Source organism: Manacus vitellinus, unplaced genomic scaffold (genome assembly GCF_001715985.3).
Source record: "Manacus vitellinus isolate BGI_N305 unplaced genomic scaffold, ASM171598v3 scaffold_17_pilon, whole genome shotgun sequence".
NCBI classification, from domain to species: domain Eukaryota; kingdom Metazoa; phylum Chordata; class Aves; order Passeriformes; family Pipridae; genus Manacus; species Manacus vitellinus.
The window spans coordinates 3,380,692-3,400,796 of record NW_021939256.1 but is presented as its reverse complement, the minus strand read 5'-3'; the positions used below and the strand labels follow the sequence as shown (position 1 = coordinate 3,400,796).

The window sequence follows — 20,105 nt, the reverse complement described above, 5'->3', positions numbered from 1 at the left end:
CATAATACCGTAATGACAGAAATGTAAGTCAGCAAACTACTGATTAATTTATTTCTAGTCTAGTTCCAGGAACAAGCTTACCATGGCATCAGACAGGCACTGATGTGAACACGGCTAAGGGAGTCAAACGTAGCTTTGGGAAGGAAAAGGGTGAAACTGCAAGGCACTGACTTCACTTCACTGACACTAATCCTTTTCCTTAACCTTAAAAGAGATTTCTTTCAGCTGTTATTCTAATATCAGCTTTTATCCCCCTTTCACAATCTGTTGAGAACATGAAAAGCCAGATCTTTGATGATGGTGGTTACTTTGTAATTATGTGTCAGAAGAAAATGGAATTCATCTTCTTCAGCAATGTAGAGAGTAGAAGAGCTTATACAGGGTAACAATGGTTGCTTAACAATAGAGGTGTTAAGAATCTTCCTTTTTTTTTTTTTTTGGCAATGTATTAATGCCTTTCTTTTAATGCATCTGAAAATCAACCACCATTCATACTGTCAAGCAATTTACCCTTTTCCTGTTTTCTTCATAGTAGAAAGGGCTGCCTTGTCTGATCTCTAGCTACTCTACTAACAAAGATATTCACTATATCCTTCCCAAGATCAGCCATGGTGACATTTTCGCTATGATCATTTACTAAAATGTATAATGGTGCCGGACAAACATTTTGCCTTTTTTTTCCTCCTGCTCAAAATTATAAGCTAGCAAGCTGGCAAAGGTGGAGGAAAGACCAATCAGCAATGGCCTAAATTTCTGTTCAAAAGCTTGGAAAATGTCACACTTTTCCTTCTAAGTAATGAATTTTAAACCCAAAGAACTACTTCATCCACTAATTTTCATTGCCTAAAAAATTATGAAATAACAAAAATCTCACAAACAAGTACGCAGTATTGTCTACTCAGGACTCCAAACATAATGAGCTTTCTTGTCATATATACTCAGGAAAGAGAAATGACACAGAAGGACAGGATGACAAGTACCCCATCAGGGATAGAAGCAGTCTAGTATTCTACACCACGTTCATCATCATCACTTCCTGCAAGAACTTGGTCCCACAGAATTTGTTCTGACTCCTCTGAGTAAAGTTAAATGTGTTGCAAACTACCAGTAGGAATACATACACTATTAATAAGTCCCAAAACTGGAAGCCTCATTAGAGAGAAGCTTGAGTAAGGAGTGCATAATTAGTCCCTGCTATCTTTAAACTCATTTCCTCCTTCTGTTTAGTGAAAATAGCACTTTGAAAAGTGACTAGATTGACAGGTCCAGGAAGAAAACTGTCTACAGAGGCAGTGCAAGTTTCCACATGGTGCCTCAAAAATATGGCTCCCTGAGAGAATTGGCTCTTGGGGATAGTGAGAATGATCTTTACAATAAAAACACTGCAGCAGCTTAAAAAATGGATCAGCAAAATGCACAGTTGAAATAGATTTTTAAAAAAATCAGTGTACAAATGAAAGAGTATGTTCTGCAACATTGCACAAAACCCAGGTTTTGCTGAAACCTGGTCCAGCTACCTGTGACATTCTTTTTTTTTTTTCTTACAGAGAAATTTTCCTTGTCTCACAGTTCAGTGAATCTTGCTATAAAAAAGGACAAGGTTATGTCCTGGCAGAAATAAAAATCTGTGTTTGCTTTTATTTTTCTTACAGTTGATATTAAGTTTCTCAGATCATTCTTCATTTTGCTACTTTTCAAGTGAAAGAACCTCAAAAGTTCCCAAATATGCCAGTATTTTTCCTGACAGGATGCTCATTTTCTTCTGTATTTCCTGTTACCTCCCTGCCAAAGTGGAGACAGAGTTATAGAGTGCCTTATAGGCAAACAGGCCTGGTAATGCTGGAGAAGGTGAGCCATTTGAAAAATCAAGAGTGGTCCCTTCCAAGGCAAATTCTTACTTAGAAGCAGGAATTGACTGAATAAATATAACACAAAGGTTCTCAAGATTTGGTCTATTGCTTGGGATACTTCTGTCTGCAATCAAAACTGTGTAGCCCAGGAGAAAATTGTTGAAGTAACAAACCATGAAAATGAACAGGAATGGAGTCACAGAGATATCTATAACTATAGGTACATGAAAGCCTCATGTGTTTCAAACTACCTTTATGGTAGAAGGCACTTTCATGTGAACTCTGAAGATAGTTATAGGGGCAGTAGTGCCCCTGTTAACTTCTTACCTTCTGAAAAGTAAGCAACATGTTAAGAAATCCTGAATTATTCATTAGCTTCTGAGCCTCAGTCCATGATGGCTTTACACCTGGGCGTTCTTTATCCAGTGTTACCGCATCTATTTTTCTTTGGAATAAAAGTAGCACACAGTCCATAATCCGCATTATCAAGTGAGGAGGTTTACCCAGTTTGCGAACAGTTGCAATGTCTGAAGGTTTTATTGTCTGAAAAATCATAGAAGAAAATAGTTCATTTATTTAAGCATTAACTCAATTGCAAAGAATGATGTTTTTCTTGGAGGACTGTATCTGTAATGCAATTATCGCAGGTTTGCAGGTCACTCAGACACAGTTCCACAGAAAGTCCTTAAAGATAGTACCACTCAGTAACTGCTTTATAACCCAACAGTAGAGTAATGTCCATCTTAACTCTTCACCTCTTCAGTTTTTAAGGTGTTTTTCTACAAGGTTTTACAGGTCAGTGCTAGTTCTTTCAATCTTTTTTTTCCCCCCAAGTCAGAAGTATGAGCCATGTTATTACAAATAATAATCATTAACCACATGCATGTTCAGAATATACTTGATTCGGACCTGAAGGGCTGCCTCGGCTTCTTCCAGTGCAGGTCTTGCAGCTTCAAGCTTCTCTTCTGCTGCTGCTTTATCAATGGCAATGTCATCCACAATAGCCTGAGCCTTGTCTTTTACTTTTTGCACCTGCATTTTCACTTTTTCGGCAGCATGGGCTTTCATAGTTACTTCTAATAAAACTTCATCAGTTTTTTTTGAAGCTACAGCCAAATCTTTCTCCTTCATAGCCAACTCTTCAGAGAGCTGATTTACTGAAACTTCAGCTTCCATCAGTTTTGCAAGACCTGTGGTGGACAAATTCCATTTTAGCAACAGGAAGACTTATTGAGAGATAAACAGTGAAGCAGTGGGGACATTCAAAACAAGTCACTCAGATTTCTATTTAGAAACACCAGTGAGTGGTCTCATTTGTTGAACACCAAAATTAAGCAGGGGTAATATTTTATTTTTCTTTTCTTCAAAAGATTCTTCAGAGAGAGTGAATATGAGTATTTACTTACCTTCTCTCAGATTTACTTTTAGCGTGTTTAAATGTGAAAACTAGGATCTCAGTAGTTCCTTCACATGCATACATGCAGGTATTTCAACTGCTAACTAATAATCTGAACATTCATAAAGTTCACTGAAACAAGACCTCTGCATATTTTGTAATCACACACAACACAGCTGACAATATATGAGTCTGCTTCCAAATGAAAGCGAGCTCACAGTTTAAGTCCACACTTTTAGGTTCTTTTATTCAGATGATTCTTCTCACCCTTTTAAAAACAAAGAAACAAAAATCAAATCGATTTTACAGTACCTGTTCTCATGCGTTCAGACAAGCATCCAACACTGGCAAACCTTTCTTTGTAAATAGCTTTGTAGCCTCCGATGAAGGACAGGTAAGATTTTGGTGTCACAAATGTTCGTCGCCTATATCGTTCAAAATATTCAACACACTTTTCAGCAACAATATCTTGAATTGTTCCCATGGTGTTAACAACACTCTGTTTCACTTCCTCTGTACACTCAATATGGTAGGAAGATAAAAAATGCTGCGCAACTGCCACAAGAGCATCTTTAGGCCAGCGCTGGAACCAGTCCATGGTGCAGCCTGAAATCAGACCTGGAAATTTGAGTGCACGAGTTCTGAATTTTTCCCCTACAGGAGAAAAACAAAGAACTACATGCAGGTTATTCCGAACTCGAGCAAGAAAGTAATTATAAAGATTTTCACCAGTGGGACTACGCCTTGGGTACTCCTTCTTCATTGCTGGTATCAGGTCTTGTGTGATTTCACCTATTTCATCTCGTGCAAAAAGATTTGAGACTTCACCTGAAGCCAAAACATTGTTCATGTACTCAAGAAAAGATTCGTCTCTGACTTCGTTGTCTGTGAATATAAAGACAACACCCTTTCCTTTTTGCCCAGCAGTACGGTACAAGATTTTCAGATCATCCAAAAGGTTGTTGGTGGCATATGTTCTGGAATAGAAAATTATTAAAGAAGGAGAGAACAAGAATTACAGACCATTTTAGGAGATATCTATCATCTGGAATAGTTTACTTAAGGCAAGGAAAAAAAAATATAGAAAAAAAATTAATACCATATCTCCTGGTTATGTTTTTTAGGTTTTTTTCTTAAACAATTCCCAAAGTGAATGCTCAGTAACGTAAATCATGAGAAATGAGTTGAAATCAACAAAATAATGCGCTGGAAAAAATGATGGTGAGAGCAATACGTTTAAGGTAATTATAATGCTGCTTTGCATTCCCACGTTTGCAGATGTAAATTCTTTATTGGAAATGTAGGTTAATACAGCTGGATGAAATTGTCAAGTAGGTTTTGATACGTGTAATCATTACGTAAATATAGCTGGATTATCTTTTAAAAATATTGAGAGCAAGTTAAAGGAAATCATTAAGAGACAAGAGAAAACAAAACTGAGGGGTTTATTGTGTTTTTTACTGTATTTATGGTTTAACTAAAATCAAGCCCAGGAAATGGTATTTGAACATTATCACTTGGGTTGATCAACTCTGCTGCAAATGGAGACCATGATTAGTTCTGTCATTATGCCTCTTATGGCTGGTACACACAGGTAAGATTCAGATGAAGTCCACACAAATTAACCACGGATTTCAGATTGTGCAATAAAAAATGAAGCAAAGTAAGGTTAATAAAATGGCAGACTTTGTCCTTAGCTAATTAAAGCTGAAATTAGGAACCTCTTTGCTTTGAAACCATTCTCTTATTGCCAAGAATCTCTTCAAAGTCCTTAGTAATTCTTGCAATATATGCATGACCCATTCTTCACTATTTGACAGCCTCTTTTTTTTATATTCAACATGCCATACAGAAAATGTCACAGTTCTCTTCCAGCTCCATCTTACCTCTGCTCTATAAATACCCCTAATGCAAGCACTGCAGAGCTTGTAAAACAGTCTTGCTCTTCAGTTTGCATATGTCAGCTACAGTTTTTACAGTAATTTGTGGTATTCTAGTAAGAAGATAAGAATTTCTCTACCAAGTCAGAACAGCAGTCTATCTAATTCAATAATCTTAACATCAGCAATGTGAAATGATACTTAGAGAGAATACATGAGCCAGCATCCAGTTTTCACTGCTCATTCCATTCTTCCCCTCTCCATATTCATTGCCATTGTATGAAGAATACTAAAAAGTATGTCCATCTTGTCCTCTTGCTGTCCAATTAAATCTGCTGATATTGTGTTCACAGCCTCCTGTGGCAAGTTACAAAAGCTGACCATCTGCTTGTTAAATACACACTTTCAGCTACCTGCTTTTATGTTGCCTCCAGTTAGCTTCAGCAAATGAACCTTTCCTAAGTGAATGAAATATATATTTGCCTTATTAATGCATTTTGAATCTTGCAAGTCTAGAGACTCTCTTCTGTGACTCTTCATTATTTTATTCCCCTCCTTATTTTGTTCCCTTTGTTCCTTCCTTCTGCTTCTGGGACACAGGAAAAGATTGTGATACATCTTTCTTTCTCTTTCCTTTCACCAGAAACCTCATATCATTATTCACAGACCTGATATACGTCTCTAAGGAATATTTCTCAGCATGTTAAATAGTTTGCAAAGTGAAATACACTCTGCTGGTCCTTATTGCTTACCACATTAAACCCTATGTCAAAAGAGAAGCAGAAGGAAGACAGTAGTTGCTCCCCATCCCTTCAAATTTCTATTAATTACTAAATTTCAGCACTACAAAATATAAAGACATTGATAGCAGTTGTAATAACACAGTCTGGCTACATAAGGATCTATAGAAAAAATTACTATTTCCCCTGGCCCATCAGCATTTGCCTATTATGCAGCATATACCAGAATATTATTCCATGTTATTTCTAGTGCAAAATTATATTTTATTGGGATATTACAGAGGTGCACTGCAGACTCAAACGCCCAAGGAAAGGCATATTTTTTGTCAATAGCATAAAGTCAGAAAAACAAAGACCCAGGATCTCTCATCTACAGATTGTGCATTTGCACAGACACTTTCGATCAAAAATGTAGTTTACAATGAGGGATTAACTGTTTGAGAGGTTTGCATTTCTTTAAGTTGATTGTGAGCCATTTATTTCTCTGGTAAATTAAGGAGTAAATGTCTATGTACGCTGCACTGTGTTACCTTGTTAAAGCAATCTGAAAGCTCTCATATCCAGCAATATATGATGCTAGTCTGGTCAGACTCTGTTTTCCAGATCCACCCACACCCACCAACAACGCATTTCCTTGTGGAGTTCGAATAATCCGTGATATTTTAATCAAATGGATGATTGCATCCTATGTATAGAGAGAAAAGGGGATGAAGAGATGTAAAAATAATACCATGACAAATGTATTATCAGCTAGAAGCATGTCACCAAGTAACTGCCTCTCAACAGCTACATGACTTCCCTGGAGCCTATGCCAAAGACTTAGCCCTGTACTTCTCAAAATAAACAGGTGATTTCCCCCTGACTTCAGTGGGCAGCAAGCCTAGCCCAAAAGAAATGTCCTTATATGAAGCAATGTCATACGCGCTGACTGTAGCCGGCAGAGCTGAGGGCATGCCCCCTAGAGGACAGAAGGAAAAGTTGAAAGGACTCCCCCAGCCTTCTAGCTGAGCTATTTACAGGCTCTCCAAATAGGCTGACAAAGGTAAAATACGAGTACACTATCTACATTTCTTATTCAACTGCTATATTTATCTTGGAGCAAGAATTAATCTGAAATGTCCTAAAATCCTACCAAACCACCCAGTCTAAAGCTGAAGAAAGCATCGTGCATCAAGACCTTTGAGAAGGAGGTAACTTACAGGAAAGCAAGATGACAATCACAATGTGCACTGTATAAACAAATTAGTTGTGCTTTGAATTATGCAAAGAATGAGGAAGAGAAGATGAGGAACTGCAAAGAGATGGAATAATTTGTGGGAGCATAGGCAGCTAGAGATGGTAGCATGGCTTCATAGAGTTCATTTGTAAGGCTCTCTGGATGCAAAGCTAGCCATTCTGAGCTATCTCCAAAGTAATGTGATAGAAACACACAAGATCTATGTATCAGTAAGTACAAAAGACCAGGCACTTCCAGTATGAATATAATTACAAACAGCAATACCTTGAAAAATACCAGATCCATCTTTGATCCTCTGACAGTTTCATTGTACTGTTGCATGAACATCTGTAATCTTTCAGCCAAATAATCCAAAGATGGGATAGGCTCGTAAATTTTTGGAGCCTTCAACTCCACATCATCAGGTTCATCTCCGTTAGTCTCTGGGACATCACGCAAGAAATCCACAAAGTATAATTCTGTGCATTTATCTTCAAATAGATTTTGACCATGCTCTACAGAAACAATCTACAACAATACATTAAGGATTTCTTTAGTAATGAAATATGTCATCGGTCTCTTTCTGTCGCAAATACTGAAACACTATTTGCCTACCTTTTCCAGTGTATCTTCAAACCAGTCTTTATCATTTTGGCTGATGAATCTGTCGGCAATAACACGTCTGCACTCATGTTGGAACAAGGCTACCAAAACACTGATGCTCTGGCAGACGTCAGAAGTAACTGTAAGTATTCCTTGCCAAATACGACTGAGGTCTCGTAAATTGAAGATGTAATGAAATTTAGCTGGAGTAGGTAACATCTACAAAATAATGTCACAAACTGTATTCAAATAACTGCTAAAGAAAAATATTTCCTACTTAGTATTAAGTGAGTACGGAAATTTTCACAAACTTCAGTCTTGCCAAGCAGAAATACATGCTTGGCATTTAAGAGGCAATGGTAAAAATGAAGAAATGACAGTAGCCATGAGCAGCTCTTTACTTTCACACAGATTTCATTTGAGTTTCTTTGAATCCTTCAAGTCCCAGAAACATGCACTGAAGAGTAGCCAAGACAGGTTAGTTAATGATGGCATTGAAGGCCACAGTAAAAATGTCAGCACTGCTTAACCTGTGGTGTTGCTCCTGTCCTTTCTTCCAGATCATTTCTCTTACTCTCTTTTGTCCTTTCCCAAAACATGTGAGAAAAGGTTCATGAGGAAAAGGGAAAGTAGATGAGGAAAAGAAAACAGAATAAAAGAGAGAGGAAAAATGATAAAATAATATTTTGGGGGAAATTTACAACTTAGGAAAAGCCAGGTTTTCTCTTTAGGAAGTTAACTAGCAGTATTTCTGTTGAATATACTGGTCAATATTGACTAGCCAATAGTTTCACTAGAAGACTCTCTATTTCTCCCTGTAAGCCAAGTTTATATCTACAGTGAGTTGTTTGTGCAATTCTCACCAACCTTTTCAAGTCTAGAAAATATCATTGAACAAATCCCTATCTCTCTACTACTCTCCTGCACTTTTCTCATTAGAAGAACAAATTTGACACATATTTCTATGATGTAATTTTAATATTTTCAAATTTCGTTCTACACATACAGGTTTTTTGTCTATTTCAAAGTAAAATTTGCTCAGGAATTGAAGTTAAATATTTTTAACATCTGTTTGAAATGGAAAAAGTCAATATTTAGAAATTATAAGTACCAGATCTCATTTGTTTTGAACTGATTCCCTCTCTGCCAAATTTGACTTCTTTTTTTTAATTCAGATCTTTAAAGTTTGTCACAATCCCAAACATCTTTAGAGAAGATTCCTATCTAATTTTTTGTTTCTTGTTCCTTGTGCTCTTGACGTTTACTCAGCCACAAGATCTCTCAATCTTTCTATCAGCTATGCTTACTATATTATACATATATAATGTGATTCTTATATTAGCTATAGAAGACACTGCATGTGATTATGTTTTTAGTCAGCTAAGGAGCTTCTGAGAGCAACCAATTCAGAACAGAGGCATCAGTAAGTAGTTATACACACTGGTCACAACTTCACAATATGAAGTATGAATGCAAACAATAGTTCAAAATGCCTGGCTCAGATGTTTCAAGGCCTTAATAGATAATAATAGGTAATTTTACCTTTTCTTTTGTCATTTGCCAAACCTTTCGACTTGTAGATACTAATGCTGAAGCCAGTTTACATATTTCTGCAGGGAAATGACGTTGTTCACAGAAATAACCTTCAGCTATTGTTTGAAATATTTTATCAATAGAGGAACTAGAAGGCAGTGTGCAGTTGTAGATGGCGAACTGGCGTTTCAGGCGCTGTGGGATGTCATTCCGACCTCCCCCAGGGTGAATCATAGCAGCTACAAACTGGATGTCAATCACATGCGTGAATTCTCCCGGCTTCTCCAAACTGTAGAAACCTTTCTGTTCCATCAGCTGTCTTACAATCTCATTGGTGACCTAGATATCAAAAAAAAAAAAGGAGGAGTTAAGTGTTTCAGGGTCCTCAATACGCAATGTGGCAACCAAGCGTATGCAGTGAATTGGCCACATGTAAGTGCCATGTGATAAGTAGCTGTGGACATGAAGTCAGACATTCAACTAGATTTGCATGATTTTAATTTAAGAACATTCAGCACTTTGAGTTTTCAATCCAGACCATATATTCAGATTGACACAGGCACTTATATAGTGACAAAGAAGGGTTAATTTAGCATGAAGTACAGTCACACATTCACTTGTATAGAGGCAGTGAGAGAGCAGGATTACAGAGCTATACCGGAAGCAGGAAAGTTACTTTTTCTCAGCAGTAATTTTTTTTTTTTTTAATTCAGATTTTCAGAATATAGGTCTGTAAGTATCAATACCACAAGACAGCTTGCTAGTCTTGAATGTCAACTGTGATCATAGAATTGTTTAAGTTGGAAAGGACCTTTGAGATCATCAAATCCAACCATTAACCCGGCATTGCCAAGCCCACCACTAAGCCATGTCCCTAAGCGCCACATCCACCTGCCTTTCAAATACTTCCAGGGATGGTGACTCCACCACTTCCCTGGGCATCCAGTTCCAATACTTGACAACCCTTTTGGTGAAGAAATTTTTCCCTGTTATCCAATCTAAATCTCTCCTGCTGCAGCTTGAGGCCATTTTCCCTTTTCCTATTGCTTGTGAGAAGAGATCAACATCCACCTGGCTACAACCTCCTTTCAGGCAGTTGTAGAGAGCAATAATGTCTCCACTGAGCCTTCTTTACTCGAGGCTCAACAACTCTAATTTCCTCAGCCACTCCTCCTAAGTCTTGTTCTCTAGACTCATCACCAGCTTAGATTTCACATAATAGTAACTGCAATTTACAGTCCAGAGCAGATCAAAGAAGGAAATGCTTCCTTTCCCACTCTGGTTCTGAGGACTGCTAGTTTGGAAATTCTACTAGCTCTGCATGCAACCATACCAAAAGGCTTAAAAGCTACAGTGATTGCACTTGTGGTTTGACACTGTTCCTGATCTTTTGGGAATGATAGCTTATTAGTCCTGTCAAAAACCAGCTTGGGGAAATTGTTTTTAGTAAACATACTTGGTCTAGTCCACATTATGATACCGTTTTCCTAAACTGTCCCATTTTTGCAACCCACAGATCAGTACTTCCATCTGCAAAAATGGTAAGACCACCAATTTTCAAATGTTCTCCTTTTACCTGATCACCCCATTCATTAATCACAGGCATGTTGATGTCATCGATAAAGACAGTCATTTTCTTCCCCGATGGAGGACCGTATGTGGTGCCCATTCTTTTATCTAAGTAACTTTCTATGCTCCTTTGGAACATATTTGGTAGAGTTGCAGAAGAAAAGTTTAGGCATTTGGTCAAGTGAACATCAGGATCATACTTGCTTGTAAAATTCTGTAAGACAAACCAATTTAAAGTGCACCAGTAAATCCAGATGAATTCAGCCAAAAGGAGATGCAGACGCACAGCAGCCCTGCAAAAATCTCTGTCCTGCTATTAACTTCAAAATCTCAAAACCCAGTTTATTTCAGATAAATTTACCATCTGCAACTTGAAATTCAAACTGTTGGTTAATGTTTTGCATAAAATTTCTAAGTATTAAAATTTATAAGCTTTTAATAGACTTCACTAAGTGTTACAACAAGTAGATATGTGCCAACTCAAGATGCAAATAAACTTTGCATTAACAATTGTCAGGATTTTTTCTAAATTCAAGCTGTTAGTGATGAACTATTATAGGAGACTGCAAGGAACAAGTGAAAAACCAGATCCTTTTTCATGTTTACACTACAGTAACATATCTTACTACAAAAGCAGTGTAAAGAAATGGTAGTTTAAAATTGAACCCAGTTACATCACATTTACTGATAGTTATCTTTTCTTAATAAGGAAACGAATCCTTGAATTTTATGAATATGTACAATTTCCATAGCTGCTGAGGATACCCTAAAGCAACAAAGTTCCACTCTCTGTATTTAGTGAGGCTTCATAATAAAAATATGTAACCCTGGAGTCACACCAAGGGATATAGGAAATATTTTGTTTAGGAAAATTCTTGGGGCATAAAAATAGTGTTAAAAATTCCATATTTCCAACATAGTTTCTTTTTAAAGATTCTTCTGCAATGATGACAAAGTTGAATATCATTTAAATTCTCATCTACATAAGAGAAATAGAAATGGCTAGAAATATTCCCATTTTGGTACCTCAGAAAAATAAATCTATACCATCGCTGATGAAGTGCTCTAAGAACAACTCCAGTGAAACATACACTCCCTGTGACAACAGAAAGGAAGATACAGCCAAACACCCTCAAAATATTTTGATTAATATTGTTAAACTGTTGATTTTGTTGATATGGTGATTGCAGTTTAAGAAAAGGTGCCCTTCAGAAATAGGTTTTTCTCAGACCTCACACAAATGACAGTTCATACATGCAATGTATATGCAACAGTCCTGTATTTGGTGAGTACTCTCAACAGGGTTGGTGCAGGTCACTGCTCAGACCTCTCTTTGGCACTCCAACAATTTGTACAAAGCTGATGTACCAGGTGCAGGTGCCTAGGGGTTGGCAGCGGGAGCTGTGGGGCAGCCCCTTGCAAGAAGGGGACGGGGTTCCTCATGCCAGACACAGCCAGACACAGACACTGGCTGTGTCTCCAGCCACCTCCAGCAGATCCACTGGAGACACTCAGCCTGTGTAAGGGCAAAATGCTGCCTGGAAGTTGAGAGAGAGAAGCAGCCCTGCAGATACCAAGGTGAGAATAGAAGGGCAGGAGTTGCTCTAGCAGAGATTCCCTGCAGCCTGTGGTGCAGACCAAGGGGAGGCAGGCTGTACCCCTGCAGCTCATGGAGGTCCACAGGGGAGCAGGTGAATGCCCAAAGGAGGCTGTGACCCTGTGGGAAGCCTGCACTGGAACTCCTGGAAGGACTTGTAGACCCATGGAGAGAGAAGCCCAGGCTGGAGCAGGTTTTCTGGCAGGACTTGTGACCCTGTGTACTCACACAGGAATAGTACACAAAGAACTTCAGCCCCGGTAAGAACTGTAACCCGTGGAAGGGACCCCATGTTGGAGGAGGAAGCAATGTGAGGACAAAGGAGAGGCAGAGTGGAGCTGTTATGTACTGACTGCAGCCCCCATTCCCCACCCCCTGCACTGCTCTGTGGGGAGGAGGTAGAAGAGTCAGGGATGAAGGAGTTAAGGTGACCCTGGGAAGAAGAGGGGGGTTAGGAGAGGGTGTTTTTAGTATTCTCTTTGATTTTCACCGTCTAATTCAATTTTTAACAAGAAATAAATTTTAAAAGCATTTCCCAAGTCAGATGTTTTCCCCATGACAGTAATTGGTAAGTTGAGATCTCCCTGTCTTTACCTCATCCCCTGTGCTGCTGAGGAAGGGGAGGGAACCAGCAGCTGGGTGGAGGTGTTGCAGCTGGGCAAGGTCAACCCACTGCAACTAGGAATTCTCAAACATTCAAAAAGCATGCATCTGTTTTATTCATGATGGCATTTCAGAATGTTTGCATGGTAACTGTAATATTGCACAGTACATAAACGAGAACTATCTTCGAAAAAGAAGAGGTTGTCGAATGGGATTGTTCTTGTTAGTTAAACAATCAGAGAATTTTCAATTATCTTAGATTCATATTAAATTTTTGATTTTTTGCAATTTGTAAATTAATAATACAGAGATTAAAGATCACAAATTAACATTCCATTATAAATTCTTTTTTTATTATTTATACTGACAACTTACTCAATATTGAAGATTACTACCTGAAGTGTTCAATATTAAAATTGTTTTACTTTCTCATGAAACCAACTACTTAATCTGAACATTTTTTTTCCACAGGGTGTAGGAAAGTAAAATTCTACACAAGGTGAAAGCAGAAGCGGAACAGTTGTGAACGCAGATAACACTCACTCCTAACCTTAAATGAGATCAAATGTCTACTGACATTATGCTCTCTTGTGTAATGAACATACTTTGCTCTATAGCATAGACTCAGAGTAAGCAACTCCCAAGAATCAACTCCAATTATTTTTAGGGACAGGAAAGGCAGCTGAAGCCTGGAGGTTGCCAGTATCTGGACAAAATCCAGCATGCAGAATATCAAGACCACCACCCAGACCCCGCCTCTTCACTCTGCTAAAATAGTTCTCCAGCTGCTGCCAGGAACAGAAGTTGACATTACACCGGCATGCATGTTGGCAACGACAGCCAAGTTGAAAAAGTAGTATTAATGGCTGCTGGCATGGGTACAACTTGCTTTATGTCAGGGCTCAGAAAGCACATGGCTGGAGGGCATAAAATGGCTCCAGATTTTAAGAAAGCCAAAGGTCAGTTTAGGCCAGTGTTTTTCAGCTATTTTCAATTTCAAGACCTCTGTGAATCCTCCCGCGGAGGTACAGATGCCTGTACGGCAAATTCAGCTGTCCCAACAGCAGATCAGTTTTATTTAGCTACCTCTTATTGATCAAAGAGTCTACAGACTCCCCTGGACAACAGAGACACCATGCTGAAAACTATTACACTCACATTTTTTCGAGTAAGGGATGCCAAGTTTGGAATGACATGTGAGTTTGTTCAGCCTTTCAATTATTGACTTTTCTGTAGTAAATCATTAATATTTGTAAGTAACATATGTTTAACCTGCACTATTTTATAATACAGAAACATTTATTTGTTAATTTAATGATAATCCTGTTTTGGTTTTTTTTCTAAAGAACATAATGGCATTTTCAGTGAAGAAATTGAGAGAGCAGATAATAATAAATTTACCCTCTGAAAACCACCCTGAGTAAAGGAGTTCTTTCTCTTCAGTTTGGTTTGTGAAGAAAGACTGCAACAGAGGCGTACAAAAGATCAGTTCACATTTGGCACCACTGACAAAGCACAGGAAAATTAAAAATCTTCCAAGGATCAATATTTTCTTAGCAAAATCTCCAGTTTGACCTCTCAAAAGAAACGAAAGCATATGAAAGAGCATTTATCACATGACCTTGTGGCCACAGTTATCAAAGCTTAAAAGAAACCTTTATATTAAAATGTAGATACTTAGGGTTTTTTGCTTGTAGTCCATGTGAGTACTGGCAAAAGGCCTCAGTAAGAATGCTAGTATGTAATTTGAAGACAAATCAAACTACTCTTAGATTTCAATTTAACATTTATGCCAATGTCAATTATTGCAATGTTAACATACAAATATATTACATATGTTTTTCCATTCCACCTACCTTAATCATAACTGTTTTTGCGGTTCCCTGTTCCCCAATTAGCAGAACAGCTTTTCCTTGCCTCATGATAGTGTGCATTAGAAAGTCTGTTCGGACACTGTCTACGTTTGGAACTAGAATGGAAGTATATTCTGGTACTGAATCTTTAGGATAAATATATTCAGGGACCTGCATAAGAAAGAAATGCATAAATTTTGAGAAATTCTACCTGCCCAAGAATCACTTTGCATCAGAACACAAAATCAAATGTACTTGATAAAATTTACATTAGTAAAACTTTTCTTCCTGAAAGCCAAGCATCCATTTATAATCAATCAATGCCTTTCCCAGCTTTTCTAAAAGGGTTTTAGACTACCAGGATATTTTCATTCCACTATTCTCTAGTACATGCTAAAATGTTTTCGTTGATGGGAGTTCTTTAACAGCAGACAGTAGACAAAGCTAAGATCACTTCTGTTTCACTTCCAAAGCTATTTCAAATACATGTTTCTATTCTCTGCCTAAGATACTTATGGAGAAAAGAAAAACATATTTCAAAAAAGAAACTCTCAAACATTTGGTAGGATTAATCTTCCTAACCAAATTATGTAGGGTTTGAAACAATAAAATAATACGTCTCTTACAAAATACATTTTCTATACTCATTTAGAAAGCTTAGCATGTTGCAGCATACAAACCTTCTTTGACCAGTGCTCCCACTGGCCACAGGAATCGATACCAAATTCAAACATGGTTTCTTCTTCATTCACAGCTGGTAACTCTTTCACTGCAGAGTGCTTCCGTAGGAACAGCTCCATTTTCAGCTTGTCATCTGGTTCCAAAAGAGCTCCGGCTGACCACATCACAGCGAAAATGAACAAGCGAGCAAGATGTTTCTCACTGAGCTGCTTCTCATCTCGGTCAGACAGTAAACCCTGTAAAGCAGATGCAATATGTAACTACAGCCCTCCTTGAACAAGGTCCCAGCACAAATAACAGAATCAGAGAAAGAAAAGCGGAATGCTGTATCTACCTGTAGGAGGTCAATAGCTTGTTTGATGTACATGCATTCTAAAATCGACATTTTTGGTGTCACAGCAGAAAAAACAAAATCCATCACATCCTGGAAAGAAAAAAAAACATCATTCAACAATTCGTTTACCAGTTTCAATGGTATGATTTATATTTAGATTAGACCAATTTCTTAATTTTAAATATATTCTAAACTTTATCCCAAATAATATTTTTCTTCATTTCTGGGATTATAAATATTCAGACTTAGATCATGAATTTTTTAATAACAATAACATATTAGAAAAATAACTTTGAAGTAACACAGTCAGAACTATTCATATGAGATCCATACAGGAATTTCCTGACGACAGCTTGAAGACTGCTTTTCAGTTTCATCAGGGATCTCCACTGGAGATTTTAATCTACCATTGCCATTTTTGTGGTAGGAGGATAAAAGTACTAGAATTGCTGTAATGATATGTATATATATATATATATATATACACACATATATATATAAAATCACAGAATCACAGAAGATGACAAGTTGGAAGGGACCTACAAGGATCATCGAGTCCAATGCATAACTTCACCACTATAAATTTCTGTCTATCTGATCTGTTCTGACTGCATCATAATGTCTCTCTTGAAACCAGTACTCTCATTTTCCTGTAGAATCCTGACAGGATTCAAAGGGAATTTTGGAATTCATTTTAATGGAACTTGACTTTCCTCATGTTTCTTCCTAGTGATGGCTACCATGCCTGCCTTTGTCAAGTGTTCTGAAACATCTTGAGTAAAGTTTCAAATTGATGTAAAGTTCTATCTGAGATTTGCAGTGCAGAATTGTTTTATAATATCAACTGCCATCCCTAATACAGATTGATATAAATTATAGCCTATTTGCACCTTCATTTAACAGTCTTTAATATAATTCCCTCCTTATAGGTTCCATTTGCCTTCATAATCTTTGGAAATCAATGCTGCCTGCTCATTCTGAGAAGTGAAAATATGGGAGACAATAATTTTGGAGGAATTCCGTTAATAGTTGTCATGTCCTGTAAGGGAGAAGGCTTTTGATCACCCAAAGATGTAAACAATTACTTAGATATTTTTTAAAAATCACTGAGCTGTTTAACCACATACTCACCAGCTTTGTTTCAATTTTCAGTTTAATGTTTGCCGCTAAAGTTCTCTAAGGACTCTATGCTGATATTTATTGGCACAGAGACTGAATCAAGATTTTTACCCATCCACAAGGAGAGTGGGAAATTGAAGTCTAAAGAATTTTAGAATTTGGACCCAAATCTCACTGAGATTCAGCTTCTTCATCTGTAAAATAGACTAGATGTCTCATAGGGCACCGTAAATTGTTTAATAATTGATTTGACACACACAGAATAAAGATATTTCATGCATCAAAGTATTCTGTACTGTCAAGAGCCCAATTTTCACCAGAACTAGTTTTATGGTGCTTATGATTCCAGTGAGGTTTCTTATTCCAGTGAGGTAATTCTAATTCTTTCAGTTTATGAAAAAAAAAAAAATCAGTTCTACACACGCTAGTATGTTATTACTACTATGATTTTTAAAACAATACATGGCTGAAAAGAGGATACAAGATCAAGACAGAAATTTGCATGGATTGTTGGGACAGAGGGACTGGAAAATGAATTGCGTCGTGACAAATACACACAAGTTGTGAAGAATTTGGATCAGGAATTTGCTATCCCTTACAATGAGATTGAAAAATGAAGTCATATGCTAAAAACTCGTATGAAAAGGAGATCCTTTTCCACAGAGTACAATCGCTATGGAACTCAGTGGACTCTACAACACTCTTCAGGACATGATGCTAGCAACAAACTCAAAGGGTTTAGACAAGCACAAGAACAACTCAATAATCTAAAGTTATTAATATTTGTAACATTAATTTTAACATCAGCATTAAAATATTAAATTTAAGAAACTCTTTGGATTATATATTCACTTTTATGCTCCAGGGGCAATACCAGCCTTTACACAAATTGGATTAGTGTGAGATCTAATGTGGAGGGAGGAATTAGTCACATCTGAAACTTAAGTTCCTACTAGACTTTTTTTCATTTAAACAGTACATAGACATGCTGAAACTTAAGTTACTCACATAGCATCCATCACTGGTTTGAGCTTCACACTTTACAGGCAAACTTAGTAACACCACCCACGTAATTATTTTAATTATTTCAGTTTTTTGAAACTGTCTCAGAGAATTACTTCCATTAGCAAAGCAATTCTGTTGCTTACAGGTAGCAGCATCATTTACAAACAAGGAAGTGGCAATAGAGCTTCTAAATTTAAGAGAGTAGAGATTTTTACAGGGGAGTTTACTTGAAAGTATTGCTAAGCAGGAAATGTTGCTGACAAGAAAAGGAGGGTGAAAATCCAACCCTTCAATCACTATTTTAAAAAAATCCTGTGGAAATACAAAAGGACTCTAAGATAATCTTAAATCAAAATAAGGTTGGTTTGGGGGATTGTTTGGGGTAGAGGGTTTTGTCTTTTGTATTTTGGGTTGGGGTTATTTTTAATCTATCCTTGTCTTCAGACTACCTCCTGACCTTTTTTTTTATATATGTATAAAAACCGGTGACTTACAATGCAATTTATAACATCCATCAAAAGAATAAATACATTCTTGCCACTGATTCACAACTATTATTCTCTAATTAGTTTCCTCCTCCATTACTGCTCCTTGCTGTACCTTTATTAACAATGATTTTATCTGACATGAAGACTTTCAGTGACAAATACTGTTTTGGTTATCATAAAAAATGAGAGCTGCTTGTAAGCAAATTGGAATTACTAGAGCGATTGTCTTCTTTATTTTGGTTGAATTTAAATTGATTTCAAAAAGTCTCTATATGTCTACTTAAAGACTGAGTCTCCTTGATTACTCCATTTCCATCTATAGCCTAATCTTCATTTTCTTCGAAAAATCAGATATTTGTAAGATATTTATACCCATTCTCTTCTTAATACTAGCATTAAATTCACCAAGGTCTATACTTCGGGTTTGGCTACCACTGCTGATGCACTATTTAAAAAATTTTCTTTTTAAATTTTATGATTTTTTTATGGTTTGAATTTTATCTTTTTTTATGTAGGAGAAAATAATAACTATAAAAAGAGACATGTGAACACAAAAGTAGTGTTACTCTCATCTGTAAAATCACTTTTATTGTTTCTATTATTTGAGAAGCAAAGACAGCACATTAAAAGTGAAAGAAAACTGCCAGCATGACAGCTTTCATTTACATTTTGATAGTTCTAAACACAGCCTTCAGCACTGAAGTAACTTCATATTTCACTGCATTTTCATCTCTCAATCTAATAAAATACATATTTTTCTGGACTTTATTGCTATTGCTTCAGGCTTGGGCATTTTAAATGTTGTTATTATGTTTTCAGAGCAAGTTGTAGCATAAAATATAGATAGAATTGTGGCAAAGAAGCAGTAAATTGACCTACATATACATTACTTTGGAAGCATATTTTAAAATTCATTATCAGAATTGTTTTTCTTGCTACTGCAGTAAATACTATGTCATATCATTATGTTTTGGAGATAGAACAAAATGAATAGCTTGTTAAACATTGGTTTTAAAGTAAATGGGCACTGAAATGAAAAGTATTCGTAAGAAGACATTTGTTAACATTCAGGGCATTCCAAACCTATATCAATCATTGCTTTTATCGTGATTTATTTCTGAAATGTCACTCAAAGTTCATTAAAAACTGCATATTTAAAATACAACAGCAATTAAAAATATTACAGGAGAAAACCCTGTGAAATCCAACACCAATTACACAAGTAAACTGGCAGGAGCAAGCTGATAAGAAACACAAGTATATGGGCAGTTGCATTTACTTTGCAGATGTTGAGGAAATCAGAAGATAGGAAAAGATAAGAACAGTGACAGAATTGCAAAGACAAAACTATTTCTTCAGAAAGTTCCAAAGCAAAAATAAATATTTCAATGTAATTGGAAAAGTATACTATTGAGATTATGCTTCTATACCCACTATTGAGTGCAACCATCCATAATATTATGAAACTTTCTAATGATTCAGTAAGCCAAAGCCAAATGGAGGTGGAAAAACATTCAGAATTCTTACTTTGGATCTACTGATTGAACACAATTTAGTCAGACAATGTATCAAAGAGATACCATTTCAAAAATTTCCTTTGGAAGAGAAACATGGATAACAAAATCATAAGAGACAACT

The 20,105-nt window shown here is 36.8% G+C and overlaps 1 protein-coding gene across 1 annotated transcript in view; it reads right to left on the bottom strand.

Moving 5' to 3' along the window:
• LOC103756797 (dynein heavy chain 5, axonemal) overlaps positions 1-20,105 on the bottom strand; it is a 153,905-nt gene that overhangs the window by 62,660 nt on the left and 71,140 nt on the right. The window contains exons 48-58 of the mRNA XM_025894875.2: positions 15,856-15,945; positions 15,521-15,757; positions 14,844-15,011; positions 10,795-11,001; positions 9,228-9,557; positions 7,698-7,904; positions 7,368-7,610; positions 6,397-6,551; positions 3,559-4,223; positions 2,760-3,040; positions 2,178-2,393 (exon numbers count right to left, since the gene is read on the bottom strand). Of these exons, the coding sequence (XP_025750660.2) occupies positions 2,178-2,393; positions 2,760-3,040; positions 3,559-4,223; positions 6,397-6,551; positions 7,368-7,610; positions 7,698-7,904; positions 9,228-9,557; positions 10,795-11,001; positions 14,844-15,011; positions 15,521-15,757; positions 15,856-15,945 (2,799 nt within the window). The remainder of the gene's footprint in view (positions 1-2,177; positions 2,394-2,759; positions 3,041-3,558; positions 4,224-6,396; positions 6,552-7,367; positions 7,611-7,697; positions 7,905-9,227; positions 9,558-10,794; positions 11,002-14,843; positions 15,012-15,520; positions 15,758-15,855; positions 15,946-20,105) is intronic.